The 23319-nt window shown below is 34.5% G+C and overlaps 1 protein-coding gene across 1 annotated transcript; it reads left to right on the top strand.

Moving 5' to 3' along the window:
- The first annotated feature begins 21877 nt into the window (after positions 1–21877).
- On the top strand, positions 21878–22797 carry LOC122317934 (chaperone protein dnaJ 11, chloroplastic-like). Its single transcript, XM_043135019.1, has one exon. It carries the CDS (start codon positions 21966–21968, stop codon positions 22428–22430), a length of 465 nt encoding a protein of 154 aa, XP_042990953.1. The 5' UTR covers positions 21878–21965; the 3' UTR covers positions 22431–22797.
- Positions 22798–23319: the final 522 nt, after the last annotated feature.

Genomic DNA, 23319 nt, shown 5'->3' with positions numbered 1-23319 from the left:
TAGAGCCCTCCATAAAGCAATAGTTTCAGCAAGCTTAGCTATCTAAATTCAATCTTTTGGCATACACAAAGACACCTGCACACTCTCTCTTCATCTTGAATGACCACACCAGCTCCCATCCTACTTTGAGTTGCCTTGAAAGTAGCATCTCAGTTTACTTTTACATAGCCTTCCCTTGGTGCTTCCCATTTAACCAACTCCCTCTCCACTATACCGGATTCACTACCCTGCATACCTTTCTGTTGTGCCCGCTGAAAATCAATGAGGCTTGCCTTTGCTTTCTGAAAAACCATCCAAGGGCTAATAAACTTCCCTTCAAACACAAAATTATTCCTCCTTAGCCAGATATGTCTCATAACAGATAGCACCAGCTTTACCTTTTCCATAATCAATTTAGCTAACAGTTTCCTCTAGACAGTAGCCATATCCATCTCAAATGACAACCACTTTTGCACTGGACTTTCTCTATCAACCCACACATCTACAGTCGCAGGACATCTCCATAGAACATGGCTTACAGTCTCATCTTCTCTTAATCAAACAGGGCATACAGGTTTTTCCACAACTTTCCTTCTATAGAGATTCATTTTGGTGGAAAGGCAATTATTAAAAGCCTTCCATAAGAAATTTTCAACCACTCCTGAGGTATTAAGTTGCCACAACTCTCTCCAGCCTTCTTTAATCTTTCTCCCATCAAATGACATCCCTTTCAATTCCCTCTTCTTACTCAGGTCAAGGTGATAGGCACTCTTAACACTAAAGCAACCATTCTTAGAGTATGCCCAAATTCTTTTATCCTCCAAGCCAGTATGACTCAGAGGAGTATTACATATTACTTTAGTTTCCGCATCATTGAATATAGCTTTAACTTTCTCAACATTCCACCCACCATCCCTTAATAATTCCACCACCTTTGCCTCAGCATTCAGATGCTTAATAGGAGATTGCACTCGATGAGAAGGTTTACGAGACAACCATTTATCCTTCCACACTTTTATATTTAAGCCATTGCCCACTCTCCAAACAAGCAATTCCTTAAGCAATTTCAAGGATTCCCAAATGCTTCTCTAGATCATTAAAGGACCATAACCTAGATTAGAGCTCAGTACATCAGAATTTCTGTAATACTTAGCATTTAACACCATAGCAGCAATAGAATCTAGTTTAGTGACCATTCTCCAACCCTGCTTTGCTAAAAGTGCAGTATTGAAACTTTTTAGCTCTCAAAACCCAAGTCCCCCCACCATCTTTGCACAACCTATGTTCTCCCAACTAGCCCATTGAATCTTCTTCTCATTATTTTTATAGCCCCACCTAAATCTGACCATTATACCAGATATCTCTTTACACAATCTCTTAAGTAGCCTGAAAACATTCATATGGTAAACAGGTATGGACTGAATAACTGCTTTGAGTAACACTTATTTAGGATCTGATGTTTTTCTAGACCAATAACTCAATACAAATATGACAGTCTTAGAGTACGCAAACTGTAAATTTTGCGCATTCCTATTAAAAAATAGAATCTATCATTAAAATATAAATTTTTTGATATGGAAAACAAATTTATCTTTCTTTCTTTTTTTCTAATAGAGTAATTGTTACTATATAGATAATTTTGATAAGATTGAGAAAAGTTATGGGAACTAATTTTTATCTTTTTTATTTAAAATGAAGAGGGACAATGCAAAGGGTGTAAAAGGTAAACCACCTAGTCGTCTCTCAACCATTTTTCCCGCTCTGAAAAAAGCTTGAGGAGAAGTGAGGTTGTCTTCTTCCTCTACTAAGGAAAGAAGGATTTCTTTGCTTGTGAGTGTGAGCAAGGTAGTGCTATGTAAAAGATGGAGGAAGTGTGGAGAAGGTTGGAGTTGAACGATGAGGAGGACTGTCCAATTGAGATTAGGGAAGAGGTTCGTGGTACGACAAAACTGAAGGGGGACATAAGTATAGTGGAGAGGGTGATCTTGGAGCGAAGGATTGGGAAGGAAATCGTTTGATCGATGATGGAGAAGGTCTGGAAGTTTGGTAAGCCGCTTGAATTTCAAGAAATTGGTAGTAATTGCTTTGTGATTACTTTTGTCATTCGGCGAGTTAAATTGAAAGTTCTTGATGGTTGTCCATGGCTGTTCGACAATTACTTATTTGTATTATTGGATTTTGATGGTAGTGTGCAACCTAGCTTGCTTGATTTCGATCATGCATGTCTATGGGTGCAGATGCTGAATTTGCCCTAGGGGTATATGAATAAAGAGATGGGGAACTTAATTGGGAGTTCGGTGGGAGTGATGTTGGAGGTTGATGTGCAGGACGATGGATTGGCTTGGGGGAGGTGTTTGAGGGTAAAGGTGGAATGTGATTTGAGAAGACTTGTGGCTCGAGGCAGAACTGTTATTGTGGATGGAAGGAAAATCTAGGTGCCTTTTCAGTATGAAAATATAACAGCCCGCTAGAAATTCATTGGTAAAATTTCTATTGGCTTTAAGAATCTCGTGAAGACCCCATAAGTTTTCACAAATCTATTAATCGTATAGATTTTAGTCTAACTATATAGTTAGTGTTATTACTCAATATGGTATCAGAAGAGTGTTATTGATTATTGGATATAGTTAGAAAAGTTTTAATTGGATACATGGAAATATCTTAGCCACCTCACTCTTCTAAGTCTACTCTCCACCTTTGAAAAATATATTGAACTGATTTTGTGGATATTATTCGATAAAAAAAGAAATATCTTGAGCTAATTTTTGTGGATATTATTAGGTAAAAATATTTTGAACTGATTTTGTGGATATTATTAGATAAAAATATCTTGAGTTGATTTTTGTAAATATTATTGGATAGAAATATCTTGAACTGATTTTTATAGATATTATTGGGTAGAAGAGACATACACTCAACTCTCACTCCAGCCTCATCCTCTTCCATTACTCGTCCATAAGTATCTCCAGCCACCTCCACGAAATTATCTTCATTTACATTTTCCATTAAAAGAATATCAAACACACTCTCTTAGACAGTTTTTAAGAGTTCTTTTGCACACCCATTTCGAAACTTTTTTCCTCGTGATCGCACTTAAGGTTTTATAAAAAATGCGGAGATCGAGATAAGTTAGCTTTTACCTTACTAGCAGTCTACTATGTATGTGTGCTAAGTAAAGGAACTACAGTGTATATGTATGTGTGTTATCCCATATGTCATGCCATGCCAAGTTATCACATAATTGTCTATTACATAGAATTTATTCTGTCATCAGTTTTTATCTGTTACATAATATATTCTGTCATGTATATGAAAACTGTTATATAATATATTCTGTCATGTATCGCTATATATTACAAGCACATCATGTTAAGTATGTCATCTATTACATGTATATCAAGTCATGTAATATTCACTGTTGCAAGTATGTCATGTTAAATATATTGTCTATTATATGCCATGTTACGAAATGTTCCTACCTCAAGTTGGTCATATCTTTCAAGTTATGTTCAAGTCACGTTATGTTACGTCAGGACTTCAGTCCTTTCGTATTCAAGTCACGTTTCATCTTGAGTTACATTCAGTTTCGTAGGGTTCACAACAACTGTGGCGCACGAAGTATGGGGTCACAGCAATTGTGATGCATACACTATGTGAGACACAGCAATTGTGACACGTAGAATACATGGGGCTACAACAATTGTTGAGTATGTATTTAACTATATTGTAACACGTAGAATACATGGGGCCACAACAACTGTAGAGTATGTATTTAACTGCATTGTGATGTGTAGAATACATGGGGCCACACACAACTGTGGAGTATGTATTTTTCATGTTAAGTCAAGTTCAGTTCACGTTTCAATTTAAGTTATATCAATTATGTTATGTTGTAAGTCAAGTTATGCTTTAATTACTTATGAATTTGATTATGCATTCATACTTTTACTGTCATCCATGCATCATTAGTCTGTGGGGAAGTTTTTTGTTAATTTACTGAGATTTGTAGTCAAATCTCACTGTGATAGTTCCAACTACCATTCCTCCCAAATGGTAGATCTTATTACAGGACCTGAAGGAGAATCAGGAGCTGACCAACTAGACACAGTTGACTGAGCGACGATGCGACGTCAATGTTAATATAGTAGTTAACGTAAATTACTACTTGTAGTATGGAGTTGCATCTCTAGTACTTTTTAGATCATAAACATTTTGGACTAGTGTTGTGATCTTAGTTGTTTAATGAGTCTTTATATATGAAGTATGTTTTAAGAATTTAAGATATTTTTAGTTTAGTACATAGTATTGCTAAAGAAAAAATTTATCCGTTGCGAATATTGCATAATGTTAGATGTATGTTAGAAACATTGCATCTTATATGTCATGAACGGAGGCAGTTAACCTTGTGTTGCATGTCTCGACGCTTCAAATGTCCGTCCGATCTCAAACGAAATTTGGGGACGTCACAGGGTGGTATCAGAGCAATACGTCTCTAGGTAGTAAATCAACATGTCCTTAGGAAATGCACCAAATATTAGGTTTGAAATTTTAGTCGACATTAGGCTTGGATTTCTTAAAAGTATGAAAGGTAGTATGTGGTTGTAATACGTATACTCGTGTGTTTCAGGAAGGGATAAAAATGACTCGCGGTAGAATACCTCAAAATCCTGAGGAAGACTTCAGTCAGGATAATCATAATTCCTCGATGGATGGAGGATTAGCTGAAGCTGTGTGTATGCTGTGACGCTCCCAAATTCCGTTTGGGATCGGAAGGACATTTGAAGTGTCGAGACATGCAACACAAGGTTACATGCCCCCGTTCATGACATATAAGATGCAATGTTCCTAACATACATCTAACATTATGCAATATTCACAGCGGATAATTTTTTTCTTTAGCAATACTATGCACCAAATTGAAAATATCCTAAATGCTTAAAATATACTTCATACATAAAGATCCATTGAACAACTAAGATCATAATACTAGTCCAAAATGGTTATGATCCAAACATTACTAGAGATGCAACTCCATCGTACAAGTAGTAATTTACGTTAACTACTATATTAACATTGACGTCTCACCGTCGCTTAGTCCTGTGTCTAGTTGATCAGCTCCTGATTCTCCTTCAGGTCCTATAACAAGATCTACCATTCGGGGGGAATGGTAGTTGGGACTACCAAAGTGAGATTTGATTACAAATCTCAGTAAGTTAACAAAAAACTTCCATACAAGCTAATGATACATGGATGACAGTAAAAGTATAAATGTATAATCAAATTCATAAGTAATTAAAGTATAACTTGGCGTACAACATAACATAATTGACATAACTTAAATTGAAACATGAACTGAACTTGACTTGACATGAACTTGATCTGAAACTTGACTTAGCATGAACTTGCTCTGTAACTTGAATTAACATGAACATGATATGAAACTTAACTTATGATGAACTTGTTCTGAAACTTGACTTAACATGAACGTGATATGAAACTTGACTTATCATGAACTTGTTTTGAAACTTGACTTGACATAAAAAATACATACTCCACAGTTGTTGTGGCCCCATGTATTCTACACAAACTTGACTTAACATGAAAAATACATACTCCACAGTTGTTGTGGCCCCATGTATTCTACACATCACAATGCAGTTAAATACATACTCCACAGTTGTTGTGACCCCATGTATTCTACGTGTAAATACATACTCCACAGTTGTTGTGACCCTATGTATTCTACACATCACAATATAGTTAAATACATACTTCACAGTTGTTGTGGTCTCATGTATTCTACGTGTAAATACATACTCCACAGTTGTTGTGGCCCTATGTATTCTACACGTCACAATTGTTGTGTCTCACGTAGTGTATGCGTCACAATTGTTGTGACCCCATACTTCATGTGCCACAGATGTTGTGGACCCCACGAAACTGAATGTACTCAAGATGAAACGTGACTGGAATATAAAAGGACTGAAGCCCTGACGTAACATAACGTGACTTGAACATAACTTGAAATACATGATCAACTTGAGATAGAAACATTTCGTAACATGGCATAACATATAATAGACAATATATTTAACATGATATACTTGCAACAGTGAATATTACATGACTTGACATACATATAATAGATGGCATACTTAGTATGACATACTTGTAAGGTACAGTATTACATGACAGAATATATTATGTAACAGATAAAAATTGATGACAGAATAAATTCTGTATAATAGACAATTACGTGATAACTTGACATGGCATGACATATATGATAACACACATACATACAGTTCCTTTACTTAGCACACATACATAGTAGACTGCTAGTAAGTTAAAAACTAACTTACCTCGATCTCCGCGTTTCTTATAAAACCTTAAGCGCGATCACGAAGAACTATAATTAGTGATTCTAAAAGTTAGCACTAAATCACTAATAAATTGAAATATGAAAAATACTAACTTAAAGAGTAAAATTTTCATTTTACTTTTTGCATGTAGGAAAATAACTATTTTACCCATAACTTAAGGATTTTGCATACTAACTCCAAAAGTCACCAAAATTTACATGTTTCATGTAAATTTTATCCTCAACTCAAATATCAATTTAAAAACATTTAAAACTAATAATAACTATTAAAACTCCATAGGGCCAAAATTCTCATATGCTATTTCTATTGATTTTTGTTTCCAACTTGTTTTGATCAACCTTTTGATCTATGACTTATAAATATGTGATCTTCAAACCAAACCATCACATGGTTTAAAAAGATATCCTAAAACATATATAAGTTTCTAATTCAAGATCACATGGTTAAAAATTAACCAAAACATAAATTTAGCCAAGAACATCCACACTTTAGCTTATCTGAATATCTCTTTGCATAAAATTTCATATCTTTGAAACTAACATTAAATATCTTTAAAATAATAATATAACATGTATATAAGATGCTTAGGATTCTCCAATAAAATTATCAAAGTCATTGGAATAGGTATAGACCACCAAAGAGTTAAACTTTCTCAAAACATAAACTATTTTTCCTCTTCCAGTTTCTAAATTTAAGAAAATCTTTCATCAAAACCTTTAATCATGCAAAAATCCTCAACCAATAGTCATATATACATGTTAACAATACTCCATAAAAATTTTGGACCAATATCTATCCATTAGCTTGGTCAAAAACTCCAAACTATAACATATTCTCCAGTTTATCTCCCAGAATGACCTTTCTATAGTTTACATAATATTTGACTGACCAAATAATTTTCAAATGGGACAAATAAGATATCCACGTTAACAAGACTCAAAAAGGAACAACTTATATGAAGGAGACTTTATGATAAAATACTTACAAAAGCTTCGAAATGGGCGTACAAAAGAACTCCTAAAATCTGTCCGAGAGAGAGTGTTTGATATTCTTTTAATGGAAAGTGTAAATGAAGATAATTTCATGGGGAGGGGTGGCTGGAGATACTTATGGATGAGATATGGAAGAAATGAGGCTGGAGTGAGAGTTCAGTGTATGACTCTTTTACCCGAAGTGAGAGTTAAGTGTGGGACTCTCTTACCCGAAGTGAGAGTTAAGTGTAAGACTCTCTTACCCAATAATATCCACGAAATTAGCTTAAAATATTTTTATCCAATAATATCTACAAAAATTAGCTCAAGATATTTTTATCCAATAATATCTACAGTTTTGAACAGACGTTTCGTCCAAAAATATGAAAAAGTGTTATTGCGCCATAAGACCTTAAATAACCCTCCGAGTCTAATGGTATAAACCATAATACATTTTGACACTTCTAACTATCTCCAATAATCAAAAATACACTTCGGATACCATAGTAAATAATAACACTAACTATGTAGTTAGACTAAAACCTATACAATTAATGGATTCATGAAAATTTATGGGGTCTTCACGAGGTTCCTAAAGCTAACAGCAACAAGTGCACGTACCTAGACCCGAAGTTAGGGGTTGTCCATATGATAAGTTTTTGATTTACCGTTACCCGAATTTTTTGGTAATGAAGGGCCACAGAGAGCCGAGAAATAGATTATAGATCTCGAGAGAACGTACGAGATTTGTGGATGTCTTGAGGACCAAAAGATTCTATATGCTGGATACCTATTCCAAGAAGAAGCTGGAATATGGTGAGATACACATAGGCAACTTCTAGTTAGGGAACTAAAAAGTGTGGCTGCATTGTCTTGAGAGAGGTTCGAGGAAGAGTTTGACAACAGATTCTTCCCAAACTCTGTCAAATAACTGAAGGCCTTGAAGTTCGCATCCTTAACACAAGGCAATTCGACTGTAGAGCAATATGTCACTAAGTTCATAGCATTAGAAAGGTTTGCACCACACTTAATTTCAACTCAAATGATGTAGGCACAGAAGTTTCAAGCAGAACTTCAACCTGGAATCCGAAATCAAGTAGCTTACCTTATAATAGAAAATTTCCAAGAGATGATAAACGTCTCTGCCATAGCAGAGGTAGAGTAGAAGAGGTTGACCACCTCGGTTATTGCAAAAAGAAAGAGGATTTCACCGTATACTAGTGAATAGAGTTCAAAAAGGAAGAAACTGTTTACTAGACTAGACAAAGGGAAAGGCATTGAGACTAAAAGCTCAATGCCGACCATATATCCAATATGTGATATGTGCGGAAAGAACCATGGAGGCACGTGTAAACTCACCTCAGAACTTTGTTTCGGATATGGCCAACCTGACCATGTGATAAAAAAAAAAAAAAATTGTCCCAAGAAAACTCAGAGGAAAGGCATTGTGCCCAACAGAAATCTCAAACCAAAACCACAGCCTCCAGTGTCAGCTCAAGTGTATGCACTCACTATCCTGGAGAGACAGACACTGATGCTCCCAGAGCAAGTGTCATTCCTGGTATATTTCTAAGACCATTATATTGTTAAGCTTAATTAAGATTGATTGGATATGCATGATTAATTGCATATTTATTTGGATCATTGGATCATGATATACATTGCGGCTCCAGAAAAACTCATGAAAACTGCACATATTTGAAATATAAATCTGAAATTATTAGATTTGAAATACTATCTCTTAAATACAATTAATATTTCGGATTCATATTATGATTTTGTAAGAAGTGTGCATTATTAAAGGAGAAATAAAATGGAGCACATAGAACATCTACCAAAAGATAGAAACACAAATATGAATATTTGTGAAGTATTATTTTATTATCTCGAAGTAAAATTATAGAAATTTTAGGCTCTTCACCTCAATCTTTAAACGCTCTTACTCTTCAAAGATCTGCATGCCTTTTCTATCTAAAGGAGTAGACAATCGAAAAGAAGATTTGAGCAAGGATTTTAAATCTCTGTTCTCTTGCTTTAGTGCTTCTATCTTCATGTTTGACTCCAGAAGAAGCCGCTGAAGGATAGAAATATTCTCGTTGAGTTTGTCAACTCCACCAGCCTTGGATTGTAGTCGCTGAGAATATGCGACAATGGTTGATGAGTATCGGGTACCGAGACTCACAAGTTCGTAGATAATTTCATTATCTGACTTATTAATCAGATCATTATTGGATTGCATTATAGAACCTACGGTAGAAGCAGAAACAACTGATGAACGAGGTGCAAAATACCTCATATATTGGTTATGAGAAGATTATTGAGCCATTGCAAAGTGAGAATGCAGAAAGAGATTGCAGAGTAAGAATGCAGACTAAATTCAGAAAAGTGAAGAATATGAGATGCGAATGAAGATGAGCTGAATAATTTTTTTATAGAGAAAATTATGACAAAGCATCTCTATTGCTTCACAGCATCTCTCGTGAAGCATCTCTCTACAAGAGACAAGTGATGTAGTATTATAGCTGCGACACCTGACAGCTACAGAAGAGTAATGTAGTATCATAGCTGCGGCGCCTGACAACTACAGAAGAGCAACGTAGTGTCATAGCTATGCGGCGCCTGACAGTTACAGAAGACCTATAAAAAATTCTACGGATCAGAGTTGTCTGGTCTAAAACAGAGGCCACCACTTTTGTTAAAGAGAGAGAGAGAGAGAGAGAGAGAGAGATATATATATATATATATATAGATTAACGGCTTAATTTTGATGAATTCTCTACTAACTATGGTATTTACAAGAATACTTAAAGTATATCGCTTATATTTTTCTAAGGAAGAGTTTCGGAAGATTATTTACTTGAAGTTTTAGGTTTGGAGAGTATGTCGATACAACTTGGCCAACCTTGCAGAAAGAATTATAATATAATTGTTGATTAAAGTAAGAGAGTTAAGGAGAGACATAATCTCAAAGGTAAATATATACGGGATAGACAGTAGGTTGGTAAGCAATACCTCTTCCTTAACTTGCTATTCCTTACTTACTTCGATTTCAATAGATTTTATAGTGGGCTTTCCAAGGACCTCAGCTAGAAATAATACTATCTGGGTAATAGTTGATCCTTTGATGAGAAGTGCTCACTTCATATCCATCAAGAATACAGATTCTCTAGAAAGATTGACGAGAATTTATATAGCAGAGATTGTCAAATTGCATGGAGTGCCTAAGACGATTGTGTCAGACTCTCATTTTACGTTACGCTTTTGGAAAAGTTTACAAGAGTCGATGGGCTCTAGTTTAAGGTTTAGTAATGTGTACCACCCACAAACAGATGGACAAACAGAAAGGACGATTCAAACTTTGGGAAGATATGCTAAAAACCTGTGTTTTGGATTATGAAGGGAGTTGGGAGAAGCAACTACCTTTGGTAGAATTTGCTTATAATAATAGTTTCCACGTCATTATTCAAATGGTACCATATGAAGCCTTGTATGGTAGAAAGTGTAGATTACCTTTGTATTGAAATGAAGTGGGGGAAAATAAAGTAGTTGGACCAGAAGTCTTGCAAGAGATAAAAGACCAAGATTACCTAATTAAAGAAATGATGATAACAGCATAGAGTCAACAGAAGAGCTACGCTGATAATCAAAAGAGGAGCATAGATTTTAAAGTTGGAGATTGGTTCTATGTGAAGGTATCTCCTATGTTTTCCACGTATCTTCTTTGAAGAAGAGTTTTGGGAATCAGACATCATTGATAGTGGATTCCGATAGTATACCTTTACAATCCAACTTGACCTATGAAGAGAAGCTGATGCAAATTATTGACTGGAAAAATAAAGAGTTGTGGAACCGCAAGATCCCATTGGTCATAATATTCAAGAGGCAACTTGGGAGAAGGAAGTTGATATGCAAGCCAACTTCCCCCAGTTATTTGACATCTAAATTCAGTCTTGTAGAGTTGTTTTGGCTTGTACTTAGTTGATACTTTGTGGTTCACTTATACGAGACTGATAATATCAGATGTTGTACTTCTTTGTTTGGATATCAATAAAGTATATGTGTTTCCTTAACTTTTGGTTTGTTACTTATGTCGATTTCGAGGACGAAATTTTTTTTTAGGGGGAGAGACCTACACTTAACTCTTACTCCAGCCTCATCCTCTTCCATATCTCGTCCATAAGTATCTCCAGCCACCCCCACGAAATTATCTTCATTTACACTTTCCACTAAAATAATACCAAATACTCTATCTCGGACAGCTTTTAGGAGTTCTTTTGCACACCCATTTCGAAACTTTTTTCCTCATAATCGCGCCTAAGGTTTTATAAGAAACGCGGAGATCGAGGTAAGTTAACTTTTAACTTAATAGCAGTCTACTATGTATGTATGCTAAGTAAAGGAACTACAGTGTATATGTATGTGTGTTATCCCATATGTCATGTCATGTCATGCCAAGTTATCACATAATTGTCTATTACATAAAATTTATTCTGCCATCAGTTTTTATCTGTTACATAATATATTCTGTCATCTATATGAAAACTGTTACATAATATATTCTATCATGTATTGCTATACATTACAAGTACATCATGTTAAGTATGTCATCTATTACATGTATGTCAAGTCATGTAACATTCACTGTTACAAGTATGTCATGTTAAATATGTTGTCTATTATATGTCATGTTACGAAATGTTCCTACCTCAAGTTGGTCATATCTTTCAAGTTATGTTCAAGTTACGTTATGTTACGTCAGGACTTCAGTCCTTTCATATTCCAGTCACGTTTCATCTTGAGTTACATTTAGTTTCGTGGGGTCCACAACAACTGTGGCACACGAAGTATGGGGTCACAACAATTGTGTAAAATACACTACGTGAGACATAGTAATTGTGACACGTAGAATACATGGGGCTACAATAACTGTAGAGTATGTATTTAACTATATTGTGACACGTAAAATACATTGGACCACAACAACTGTGGAGTACGTATTTACACGTAGAATACATAGGGCACAACAACTGTGAAGTATGTATTTTTCATGTTAAGTCAAGTTTCAGAACAAGTTCATGTCAAGTCAAGTTCAGTTCACGTTTCAATTTAAGTTATATCAATTATGTTATGTTGTACGTCAAGTTATACTTTAATTACTTATGAATTTGATTATGCATTCATGTTTTTACTGGCATCCATCCATCATTAGACTGTGTGGAAGTTTTTTGTTAACTTAATGAGATTTGACAAATCTCACTGTGGTAGTCCCAACTACCATTCCTCTCGAATGGTAGATCTTGTTACAGGACCTGAATGAGAATTAGGAGCTAACCAACTAGACACAGTTGATTAAGCGACGATGCAATGTCAATGTTAATATAGTACTTAACGTAAATTACTACTTGTACTATGGAGTTGCATTTTCAGTACTTTTTGGATCATAAACATTTTGGACTAGTGTTGTGATCTTAGTTGTTCAATGAGTCTTTATATATGAAGTATGTTTAAGTATTTAGAATATTTTCAGTTTGGTGCATAGTATTGCTAAAGAAAAAATTTATCCGCTGCGAATATTGCATAATGTTAGATGCATGTTAGGAACATTGCATCTTGCATGTCATGAACGGGGGCAGGTAACCTTGTATTGCATGTCTCGACACTTCAAATATCCGTCCGACCCTAAACGGAATTTAGGGCGTCACAGAAAAGCTACCTAGGTTACGCTTTAAATGTTGGAGAATTGTCCATTACAAGGATGGGTGGAAGGAGAGTGAGGGGAATGTTCACCAGTATGGTGTTCTAATTTTGAAGATGTAAAACAAGAAAGAGAAGCTCAGAGGGCAGAAAGGGTAGAGGAGATAGTGAAGGAAGGGCAGGGGGTGAATGATGAGAGTTTCCATATGAGTGATGACCAGGAGCTGATTGTAAAGCCTCAAGTACGGGAGGAGACTAAGGGGAAAGTGGTGGATGAGGTGAAGCATGGCTCTAGTATAAGTTTGGTTGATGTATAGAATATTGTATAGAAGAGTAATCTGTTGATTGAAAGGTTGAGCTCTAATGATGTAGAACAAACTCAGGAGTGTACAAGGGCATCACGTTGGAAGAGAAGGGCTAGAACTAGGCCTGAGTCACGTAAGTCTACTAGTTCAAACTCTAGTTTGAAAAGAGGAATTGAATGTGTGGGGAAATTTGGGGAAATGATAGTGGAAGGGAAGAAGATGAGAGCCAGTGATGATTGGGTTTGTGATGATAGACTGGGGTGGTGTCACTTGTAACAGCCGGCTAGAAATTCAATTAAGGAATTTCTATTGACTTTAGGAACCTCGTGAAAACTCTGTAAGTTTACACGAATCGACTAATCGCATAAATTTTAGCCTGTCAACATAGTTAGTGTTATCACTCACTATGGTGCCAGAAATGCGATTTTAATTATTTGAGATAGTTAAAAGTGTCAGAATACATTATAGTCTACACCACTAGGCTTAATTGAATATTTAGAATTTTTCAGTACTAAGTTTATTACGTTTATTTTTGGAGTGAATAGTAACCTCGGTAAATGTACTGAGCGTAGTGTTTTCAAAATCATAGTGTGAAATGTACAAATTAGGATAGCGATATTTTATTTGGACACTTGGCAAGATCTTAACCACACATAATGAATAGTATTAGATACTTGGCACAAAGAGAAACCATTAGATGGAATTGTGAAGGAAATCAAGGTGTGAGATCATGACACCTAAGCAAAATACACATTTGGAAAATATCTTAAGAATAGAGATTTAAAATACACATAGAAAGATTTTAGCCACCTTACTCTTCCAAGTCTACTCCACATTTGGAAAATATATTGAGCTGATTTTTATAGATATTATTGGATAGAATATTTTGAGATAATATTTTATAGATATTTTGGGTAGGAGAAAACCACACTCAACTCTCAACTCCAGCCTTATCATCTCCCTTATCTCTTCCATAAGCATCTCCAGCCATCACCCACGAACTTATCTTCATTTACACGTTTCTTTAAAAGAATATCAAACATTCTCTCTCGGACAGCTTTTAGGAGTTCTTTTGCATGCCCATTTCGAAGCTGTTGTAAGTGTTTTATCATAAAGTATCCTTCATATAAGTTGTTCCTTTTTGAGTCTAGTTTACATAGATATCTTATTTGCCCAATTTGAAGATCATTTGGTCAGTCAAATATTGTGTAAACTATAGAAAGGTCATTCTGGGAGATAAACTGGAGAATATGTTATAGTTTGGAGTTTTTGACCAAGCTAATGGATAGATATTGGTCCGAAATTTTTATGGAGTATTTTTAACATGTATATATGACTATTGGTTGAGGATTTTTGCATGATTGAAGGTTTTGATGAAATATTTGCTTAGATTTAGAAACTTAGAAACTGGAAGAAGAAAAACAGTTTCTATTTTGAGAAAGTTTAACTCTTTGGTGGTCTAAACTTATTCTAATGACTTTGATAATTTTATTGGAGGATCCTAAGCATCTTATATACATGTTATATTATTATTTTGAAGATATTTGATGTTAGTTTCAAAGATATGAAATTTTATGTAAAGAGATATTCAGATAAGCCAAAGTGTGGATGTTCTTGGCTAAATTTATGTTTTGGTTAATTTTTAACCATGTGATCTTGAATTAGAAGCTTATATATGTTTTAGGACATCTTTTTAAACCATGTGATGGTTTGGTTTGAAGATCACATATTTATAAGTCATAGATCAAAAGGTTGATCAAAACAAGTTGGAAACAAAAATCAATAGAAATAGCATATGAGAATTTCGGCCCTATGGAGTTTTAATAGTTGTGATTAGTTTTAAATTTTTCTAAATTGATATTTGAGTTGAGGATAAAATTTACATGAGGCATGTAAATTTTGGTGACTTTTGGAGTTAGTATGCAAAATCCTTAAGTTATGGGTAAAACGGTCATTTTCCTACATATAGAAAGTAAAATGGAAATTTTACTCTTTAAGTTAGTATTTTTCCATATTTCAAATTATTAGTGATTTAGTACTAACTTTTAGAATCACTAATTACAGTTCCTCGTGATCGCGCTTGAGGTTTTATAAGAAACGCGGAGATCGAGATAAGTTAGCTTTTAACTTACTAGCAGTCTACTGTGTATGTGTGCTAAGTAAAAGAACTACAGTGTATGTATGTACGTTATCATATGTGTCATGCCATGTCAAGTTATCATGTAATTGTCTATTATACAGAATTTATTCTGTCATCAATTTTTATCTGTTACATAATATATTCTGTTATATATTACTGTACATTACAAGTACGTCATGCTAAGTATGTCATCCATTACATGTAAGTCAAGTCATGTAATATTCACTGTTGCAAGTATGTCATGTTAAATATGTTGTCTATTATATGTTATGCCATGTTACGAAATGTTTCTATCTCAAGTTGGTCATGTATTCTAAGTTATGTTCAAGTCACGTTATGTTACGTCAGGACTTCAGTCCTTTCGTATTCCAGTCACATTTCATCTTGAGTACATTATGATGTGTAGAATACATGGGGCCACAACAACTGTGGAGTATGTATTTACACATAGAATACATGGGGCCACAACAACTGTGGAGTATGTATTTTTAATGTTAAGTCAAGTTTATGTAGAATACATGGGGCCACAACAACTGTGGAGTATGTATTTAACTGCATTGTGATGTGTAGAATGCATGGGGCCACAACAACTGTGGAGTATGTATTTACACATAGAATACATGGGGCCACAACAACTGTGGAGTATGTATTTTTCATGTTAAGTCAAGTTTGTATAGAATACATGGGGCCACAACAACTGTGGAGTATGTATTTTTCATGTTAAGTCAAGTTTGTGTAGAATACATGGGGCCACAACAACTGTGGAGTATGTATTTTCATGTTAATTCAAGTTTCAGAGCAAGTTCATGCTAAGTCAAGTTGCAAGTCAAGTTCAGTTCATGTTTCAATTTAAGTTATGTCAATTATGCTATGTTGTACTCCAAGTTATGCTTTAATTTCTTATGAATTTGATTATACATTTATGCTTTTACTGACATCCATACATCATTAGCTTGTGTGGAAACTTTTTGTTAACTTACTGAGATTTGTAATCAAATCTCACTTTGGTAGTCCCAACTACCATTCCCCCCGAATGGTAGATCTTGTTACAGGACCTGAAGGAGAATCAGGAGCTGATCAACTAGACACAGTTGACTAAGTGACGGTGCGACATAAATGTTGATATAGTAATTAACGTAAATTACTACTTGTACAATTGAGTTGCATCTCTACTACTTTTTGGATCATAACCATTTTGGACTAGTGTTGTGATCTTAGTTGTTCAATGGATTTTTATGTATGAAGTATGTTTTAAGCATTTGGGATATTTTCAATTTGGTGCATAGTATTGCTAAAGACAAAAAATTTATCCGCAGCGAATATTGCATATTGTTAGATGCATGTTAGGAATATTGCATCTTATATGTCATGAACGGGGGCAGGTAACCTTGTGTTGCATATCTCGACGCTTCAAATGTCCGTCCGATCCCAAACGGAATTTGGGGGCGTCACATCACCACTTGGTATTATGAATCTTTTTTGTTGAAACTATCAAAGACTTGGAAAACCTCAGATAGTTCAAGAGCTTTACTTGTTGGTGAAGAATAAGAGACCCAAAATTGTATTTCTTATTGAAACCCTAATAAAAGTTGTTGCTGTTGAAAGATTAAAAAGGAGGTTGGGAATGGAAGGGTGCTTGGCAATTAATCCTTTGGTAAGAGGTGGTTTGGCCTTGTTTTGGGAAGAGGAGGATGATGTTGTAGTAGAAAGTTACTCCCAGTAGCATATTAGTGCTTCTATTAAAGGTGGGGATCATGAATGCTGGTTTTTTTACTAGGTTCTATGGGCACCCTGAGGCTAATAAGAGGTGGCAATTGTGGGAGCTTCTTAAGCAACTAAATCCACCAAAAGAAAGGGCGTGATGTGTAGCTACGGACTTCAATGAATTGTTATCACAAAATGAGAAATGGGGAGGCAACAGAAGAGATGAGAAGTTGATCTTGGGCTTTAGAGAAGCTTTAGAAGTTAATAAGCTGGTGGATACGAGAATTGTTGGCAATCCCTTTACTTGGAATAATAAACACTCAGACCACACTTTTACAAAAGAAAGATTAGATAAATATATAGTTAATAATGAGCGAATTAGTCTATTTGGGAAGGCTAAAGTAGAAGGTCTTATAGTCAGTAGTTCAGACCATCACCCAGTCATGCTCTTTATGAGGAGGGACTTGAGGTGTGGTCCTAGATTGCAACATTCTTTTAAATTTGAGGTAAGTTGGATTAGGGAGGATGATTGTGAGGAATTGGTTAGAACAGATTGGACTGATACTTCTCGAGCTGGAATGGAACCTTTTGTGTATTCAAAAGATATTGAAAGTGTGCAGTGGTAAATTGAGCAAGAACTTCAAGAAAAGGGATAGGGAGAGGTGTCATGATATTAAACAGTTGAACAAATGAATAAAGGAGCTATAGGAAAGAGAGGGGCCTTGTGATACTGTAGAACTTCATAGAGTGCAATAGGAGGTCAGTTTGTTACTAGAAAAGGAGGATATAAGGTGGAAACAAAGAGTAAAATGCAATTGGTATTCCCTAGGAGATAAAAACACAAAACTTTTTCACGCTTGTGTTAAACAGAGAAGGAAGAAGAACCAGATCACCTCAATAATAGATGCAAGTTCAGAATTGAAAAAAGGGAATGAGGAAGTGGTGGAGGCTTTTAGGCAATACTATACAGAGGCTTATAAACCAGAAGCTCCTTCAAATTAGTAGGTGGCAAAGGGGGTAAAATCCATTGGGGCTTGAGTTATTGATCATGTGAATTATGAATTGGAAAAACCTTTTACAAGGGATGAAGTTCTAGTAGCTTTTAAGCAAATGGGTACTTTTGAAAGCCCCTGGCCCTAATGGGTTTGGGGTATGCTTTTTTCAAACCTATTGGCATACAGTTGGGGAGAATGTGTGTGCTGCAGTGTTGAGTTTTCTGAATGGGGGTGTTCTTGAGCAATCCATTAGTTTTACCTATGTAGCATTGATACCTAAAGTTTCGGAGCTTAAGAAAGTTGATGATTATAAACCAATTAACTTGTGCAATGTTTTGTACAAGCTAATTTCAAAAACCCTTACAAATATATTGAAGTTGGTATTAGACAAGATTATTGCTAAAAATCAGAGTGCATTTATTCTATGTAGATGATTGTGGATAATGTAATAGCAGCTTATGAAGCTTTACACTTGATGAAGATTAGATCCAAGGGGAAAGGGGGATGTATGGCATTGAAAATGGACATCTCGAAAGCATATGACAGGGTTGAATGTTCCTAGGGGAGAAATGGATAGGGATGATCATGGCCCGTGTGATATCAGTTTCTTATATTGTTTTGGTGAATGGGAGGCCAGGTGATATTATATATTCCTCGAGGGGTATTAGGTAGGGGTCCCAATATCCCCCTACCTATTCTTATTATGTGTTGAGGGACTTAGCAGCCTCATTAATGCAGCTGAAGCCAAGGGAGATATTAGAGGAATGGTTGTTACAAGAGGAGGTATAAGAGTTTCTCACCTCTTATTTGCTAATAATTGCATTATCTTTGTAAGAGCCAAGTGGTTAGAATGCTTGAGAGTAAAAGATATATTAAGGGTATACGGAGCAGTTTCTAGTCAATGCATGAATTTATAAAAAATAACTGTGATGTTTAGCTCTAGAGTCCAACAAGTAGAGAAGGATAGAATAGTGCATGATTTAGGGACAAGGTTGCAAAGTAGTTGTAAAAAATATCTGGAGTTGTAAAAAATATCTGGAGTTGCCTGCTATGGTAGGAAGAGCTAGTTATGACACATTTAAAGGTATCAAAGACAAAATTTGACACAAGGTTAATACATGTACTGATGGGTATGCCTCTAGTACATACCGATCAATACATGTATTTAAACATCTTTAAACATTTAAGAAGAAAAAAAAAATACAAATACAATAATAATTATTTTTTTAATTAGTAAAAACAAAAGGCAAACTAGCATTTTGCTGAACAATTACCAGCAGCCGTACTTTAAGTTGTCACTCCATATTTCTTTATGTATTTTTTATTTTTTTATTTTGGGATGGAGAGGAAAAGAGGGTCACATCAAAGAATTAGCTAGTGATCTGATTGGTTTTTTTAATTTTTTAGTATAAAATAAAGTTAGTGGCCTTTGTACTTGTCAAGTGACTGTTGGTTGTGTCTAAAGTTCGAAACATTGCACTATACACGGTTGATGCTTTTCTTCCAGTATTAATTATTTCATTTTGAAAGACAAGTTGAATGACTTCTTGGTTCTTACTTCTTATCCCTTTTGTAAGGAGAGATTCCAAAAGCAGCCAAATTACACTTGTGGCCAGCTGATCAGAATCGTTAACAAATTACAAATTGAATGGTTTAAAAAGAAAGATACAGTATTAAATATTCTTATATTATTCACGTAATATTAAAAATTAAAAAAATATTTTAATTATAAAAAATTTTTTAAAAATGAATTTATAAATTAACGTGATTTAAAATAATATATTTAAAATTATTTTTATTATAAAATAAATTTAATAGATCGTATAAAACCGCGTGACTTGTGATCAAGAGAACAAAGATGTGATATGTGTAACTTGACCAACCCTTTTATCTTATTCATAAAGTTAGCAATGTAGTGGAGGTCGTTCTATATGAACGTGCCAGAAAGGCAAAGGTATATTGTTCGGAAAGTAATTTTGGGGTAAAAAGGTTGTCTCATGTCTGCTTAGCTACGTGTAATAAAATCCTTAAAGCTTTTGTTTCTTCCACGCAGGTTATATGATCTTATATTCTTTGTGCGTTGTGGGGGTAAGGCATGATAAGATCATGGTACTGTTATTCAACGACAGTATCTTATCTTTTGCACTAATGCTATGAGTACCAAAACTGCTTTCCATGTGATCAAAATGATTCCTTTATACTTCACTTGGTAAAAGATACCAAGAAGATAAATCCGTCAAGTCATATAATATAAAAAATAATTTTATTATATATAATCACATTTACATATTTTTTATACATTCTATTGATGTGTTTGACTAAATTAATTATTTTATATTAAAAAAATAATGAAACTAATTACATTAATAGAATATATAAAAAATACATAAGAGTGATTACACATAAAATTTATATATAAAAAATACTTATTACATATTATAATGCCGTAATAAGTGGTATTGTGTATACACATGATTAACTTATAAAAATATTTAATCAAAAATATACATTCAATTATTAAAATTACTTTTAAATGCATATTTTCAAAAGTTTTATTTTAATAATTATTATTCTGGTAATGCTAGATATAATTTTAGAATATGTACGTTTTATGTACGCACTTCTATTAAAAAAGTAAAATCCTTTATTGAAAAATAAATTTTTTTAATGTAAATATTAAATTCAGAACTTGTCCGATTGTATAACTTATTTTCTAAAAATAATCATATTATTTTCTAAACATTTATCTTAATATAATCTTAATTAGTTAAAAGTGGGTTAATATTCCATATTAATAGCGGTTCAATCAAATGGTAATCTTTTGATGAGTCCAATTATCTATCATTCAAAAAGAGAAGACGTTACAATCGAGAAAACTAGAACTTGAAAAACAGAAAAAGATCTTATCTCATATGTAATATAAGGAAAATATTTTATGCAAGCACACTATCTGCACGTTTTTTGGAAATCGTTTGAAAATATTAGTATCCATCTGAAAAAATTCAGATTTTTATAATGAATTCTATTTTATTTTTTAAAAAATTTGTACGATACTTATACAATCTAAATTTTGGACTTGTAACATGTTATCTTATCTAAAAGAAAAAAAAGTATTACTCAATACAAAATCATAATTATAATAGTAAGTATATAATTGTCGCGTAATCATTTTAAAAAAATGAATAAATATAGAATTTATAAAAAAAAATTAATTTTTTAGTAATAAATTTTATTTTTTTAAATAACTATACGACACTTACTTATAAACCTATAATATAATATTACATTATTAATTGATGAGAAAATAATAAAAAAATAGATGATAAATATATTTTTTCAATTTTTAATAGTGAGATGTTAAAAGATAGAAAAATGCTAATTGAATTGATATATTTAACGTATAAATTTGATTGATTGAATTTTTATTTTATTTTTATTTTTTAATTTTATTTAATGATTAAATAAGTAAATATTAATAAATAAATATATTTTTTAAAAATATTTAAAACTGTATAAAAAATTATTAAAATAAAAATAAATAAATAATTTTTTTTACACTTCATCGGTCATTTCATCGGTACTCCATCGGTCTTAGTCGATCAATCGACCCCCACAACTTGACCATATACATTGGTTAAATAAACCCCGGGCCCAATCTATTAATATATTATTCCTTTCTTGGCGCTCACTCTATTTATATAGCCTGAGACCCTATTAATAAATAAAAAAAAAGCCTGAGACCCCAACGCGCTTCTCTCTCTCACACCACGGCAAAGCCCAAACCTCACAGTACCATGCTCTCCGTCCCTTCCCCTGCTACTATTTTCTACGCTCCATATTTCTCGGTAAAGCTTCCCTCTCAAGCCTCGCCACGTGTGAGACTGACTCCTCCGTCCGCCTTCGCGGCCACTTCCACCGAGAGCCGCAGCACGACGTCGTATATGGCTGCCGCGACGGCGACGCGCACCTCGCTGTACGAGACCCTCGGCATCAACACGGGCGCCACTTTTCAGGAGATCAAGACGGCGTACCGGCGATTGGCAAGGACTTGCCATCCCGACGTCGTGGCTGCTTCCGATCGGAAGGATTCGTCTGCCGGCGAGTTCATGAGGATCCATGCTGCCTACTCAACCCTGTCGGACCCCAAGAAACGCGCCGATTACGATCGCAAGGTTTTTCGTCGGTTTCGGCCGTTGACGACGACCTCGGGGTTTTCCGGCTACACGCGCAGGAACTGGGAAACGGACCAGTGCTGGTGATGGAGTTGAAAACTAATCCAGAATCCAGATTGGAGTGAAGACGACGACAGATACAATACAATACATATACTAGGAAGGATACGTACTGTACAGTAGATAGATGCAGAAGCATGATATTTCAAACATGCGTGCCGGTGACTGTTTTTCCACGAACCATCTGCGTGTGGTTTGTTTTTTGAGCAGAATCGCACGGTGTTTGTTTCTATTGCAAATTAAGCTAATTTATGAAGTCTAGTTTAGAAATTAAGAGTAATTACTGGCTAGTTTTTATATAATTAGAGAGCACTGATGATGTGATATCCCTATACTGAAACGATAGAGAAAATGGGAAGTCATATGAACATTAATGCAAAAGTTTTTTGCCGCATCCCGTGGATTATTCCGTTGATTAGAGCACTCCCGAGGGATGTTGAAAAAGACAATTATCTAAAATTTGAAGAAATTTGCTCAAAAAAGACCTCCAATGTTTATTTTATCTTTATTTTTCATGTTGCTACAGTGATCCCGCTACATCTAGAGGATACTGTTCACACTGTAAAACATTTTTAATTTGTTTCTCCCCCCTGTGAATGCTTGTTTCCCGGCTGTTGAACTTTAGAATAATTTCGTTTAGCCCCTGTTGTTTGTTTGCTCAAGCTCTTCCTTTGCGCCACCTGCAGAGCAAAGTTTATTATTCATCTTTGTTGTTCCTTGATTTGGGCTGCATCAATTCAGACGAAAAGCTCTCTTAATGGTTTTTATTTGGTGTTCTTTCTTGGCCAGAAGCCTTGAAACATTGGGAAAATTTTAGGACGTCTGGGCCTTTGGATTTTGTGGAGAAATAAAATTTAGGCTTTATTCAATTGTTGAGAAATTCTTGAAAATTTTCACCTACTTGGATGGAGAAAAA

Source organism: Carya illinoinensis, chromosome 8 (assembly GCF_018687715.1).
Source record: "Carya illinoinensis cultivar Pawnee chromosome 8, C.illinoinensisPawnee_v1, whole genome shotgun sequence".
NCBI lineage: Eukaryota > Viridiplantae > Streptophyta > Magnoliopsida > Fagales > Juglandaceae > Carya > Carya illinoinensis.
This window is presented reverse-complemented; position numbering and strand designations above follow the sequence as displayed.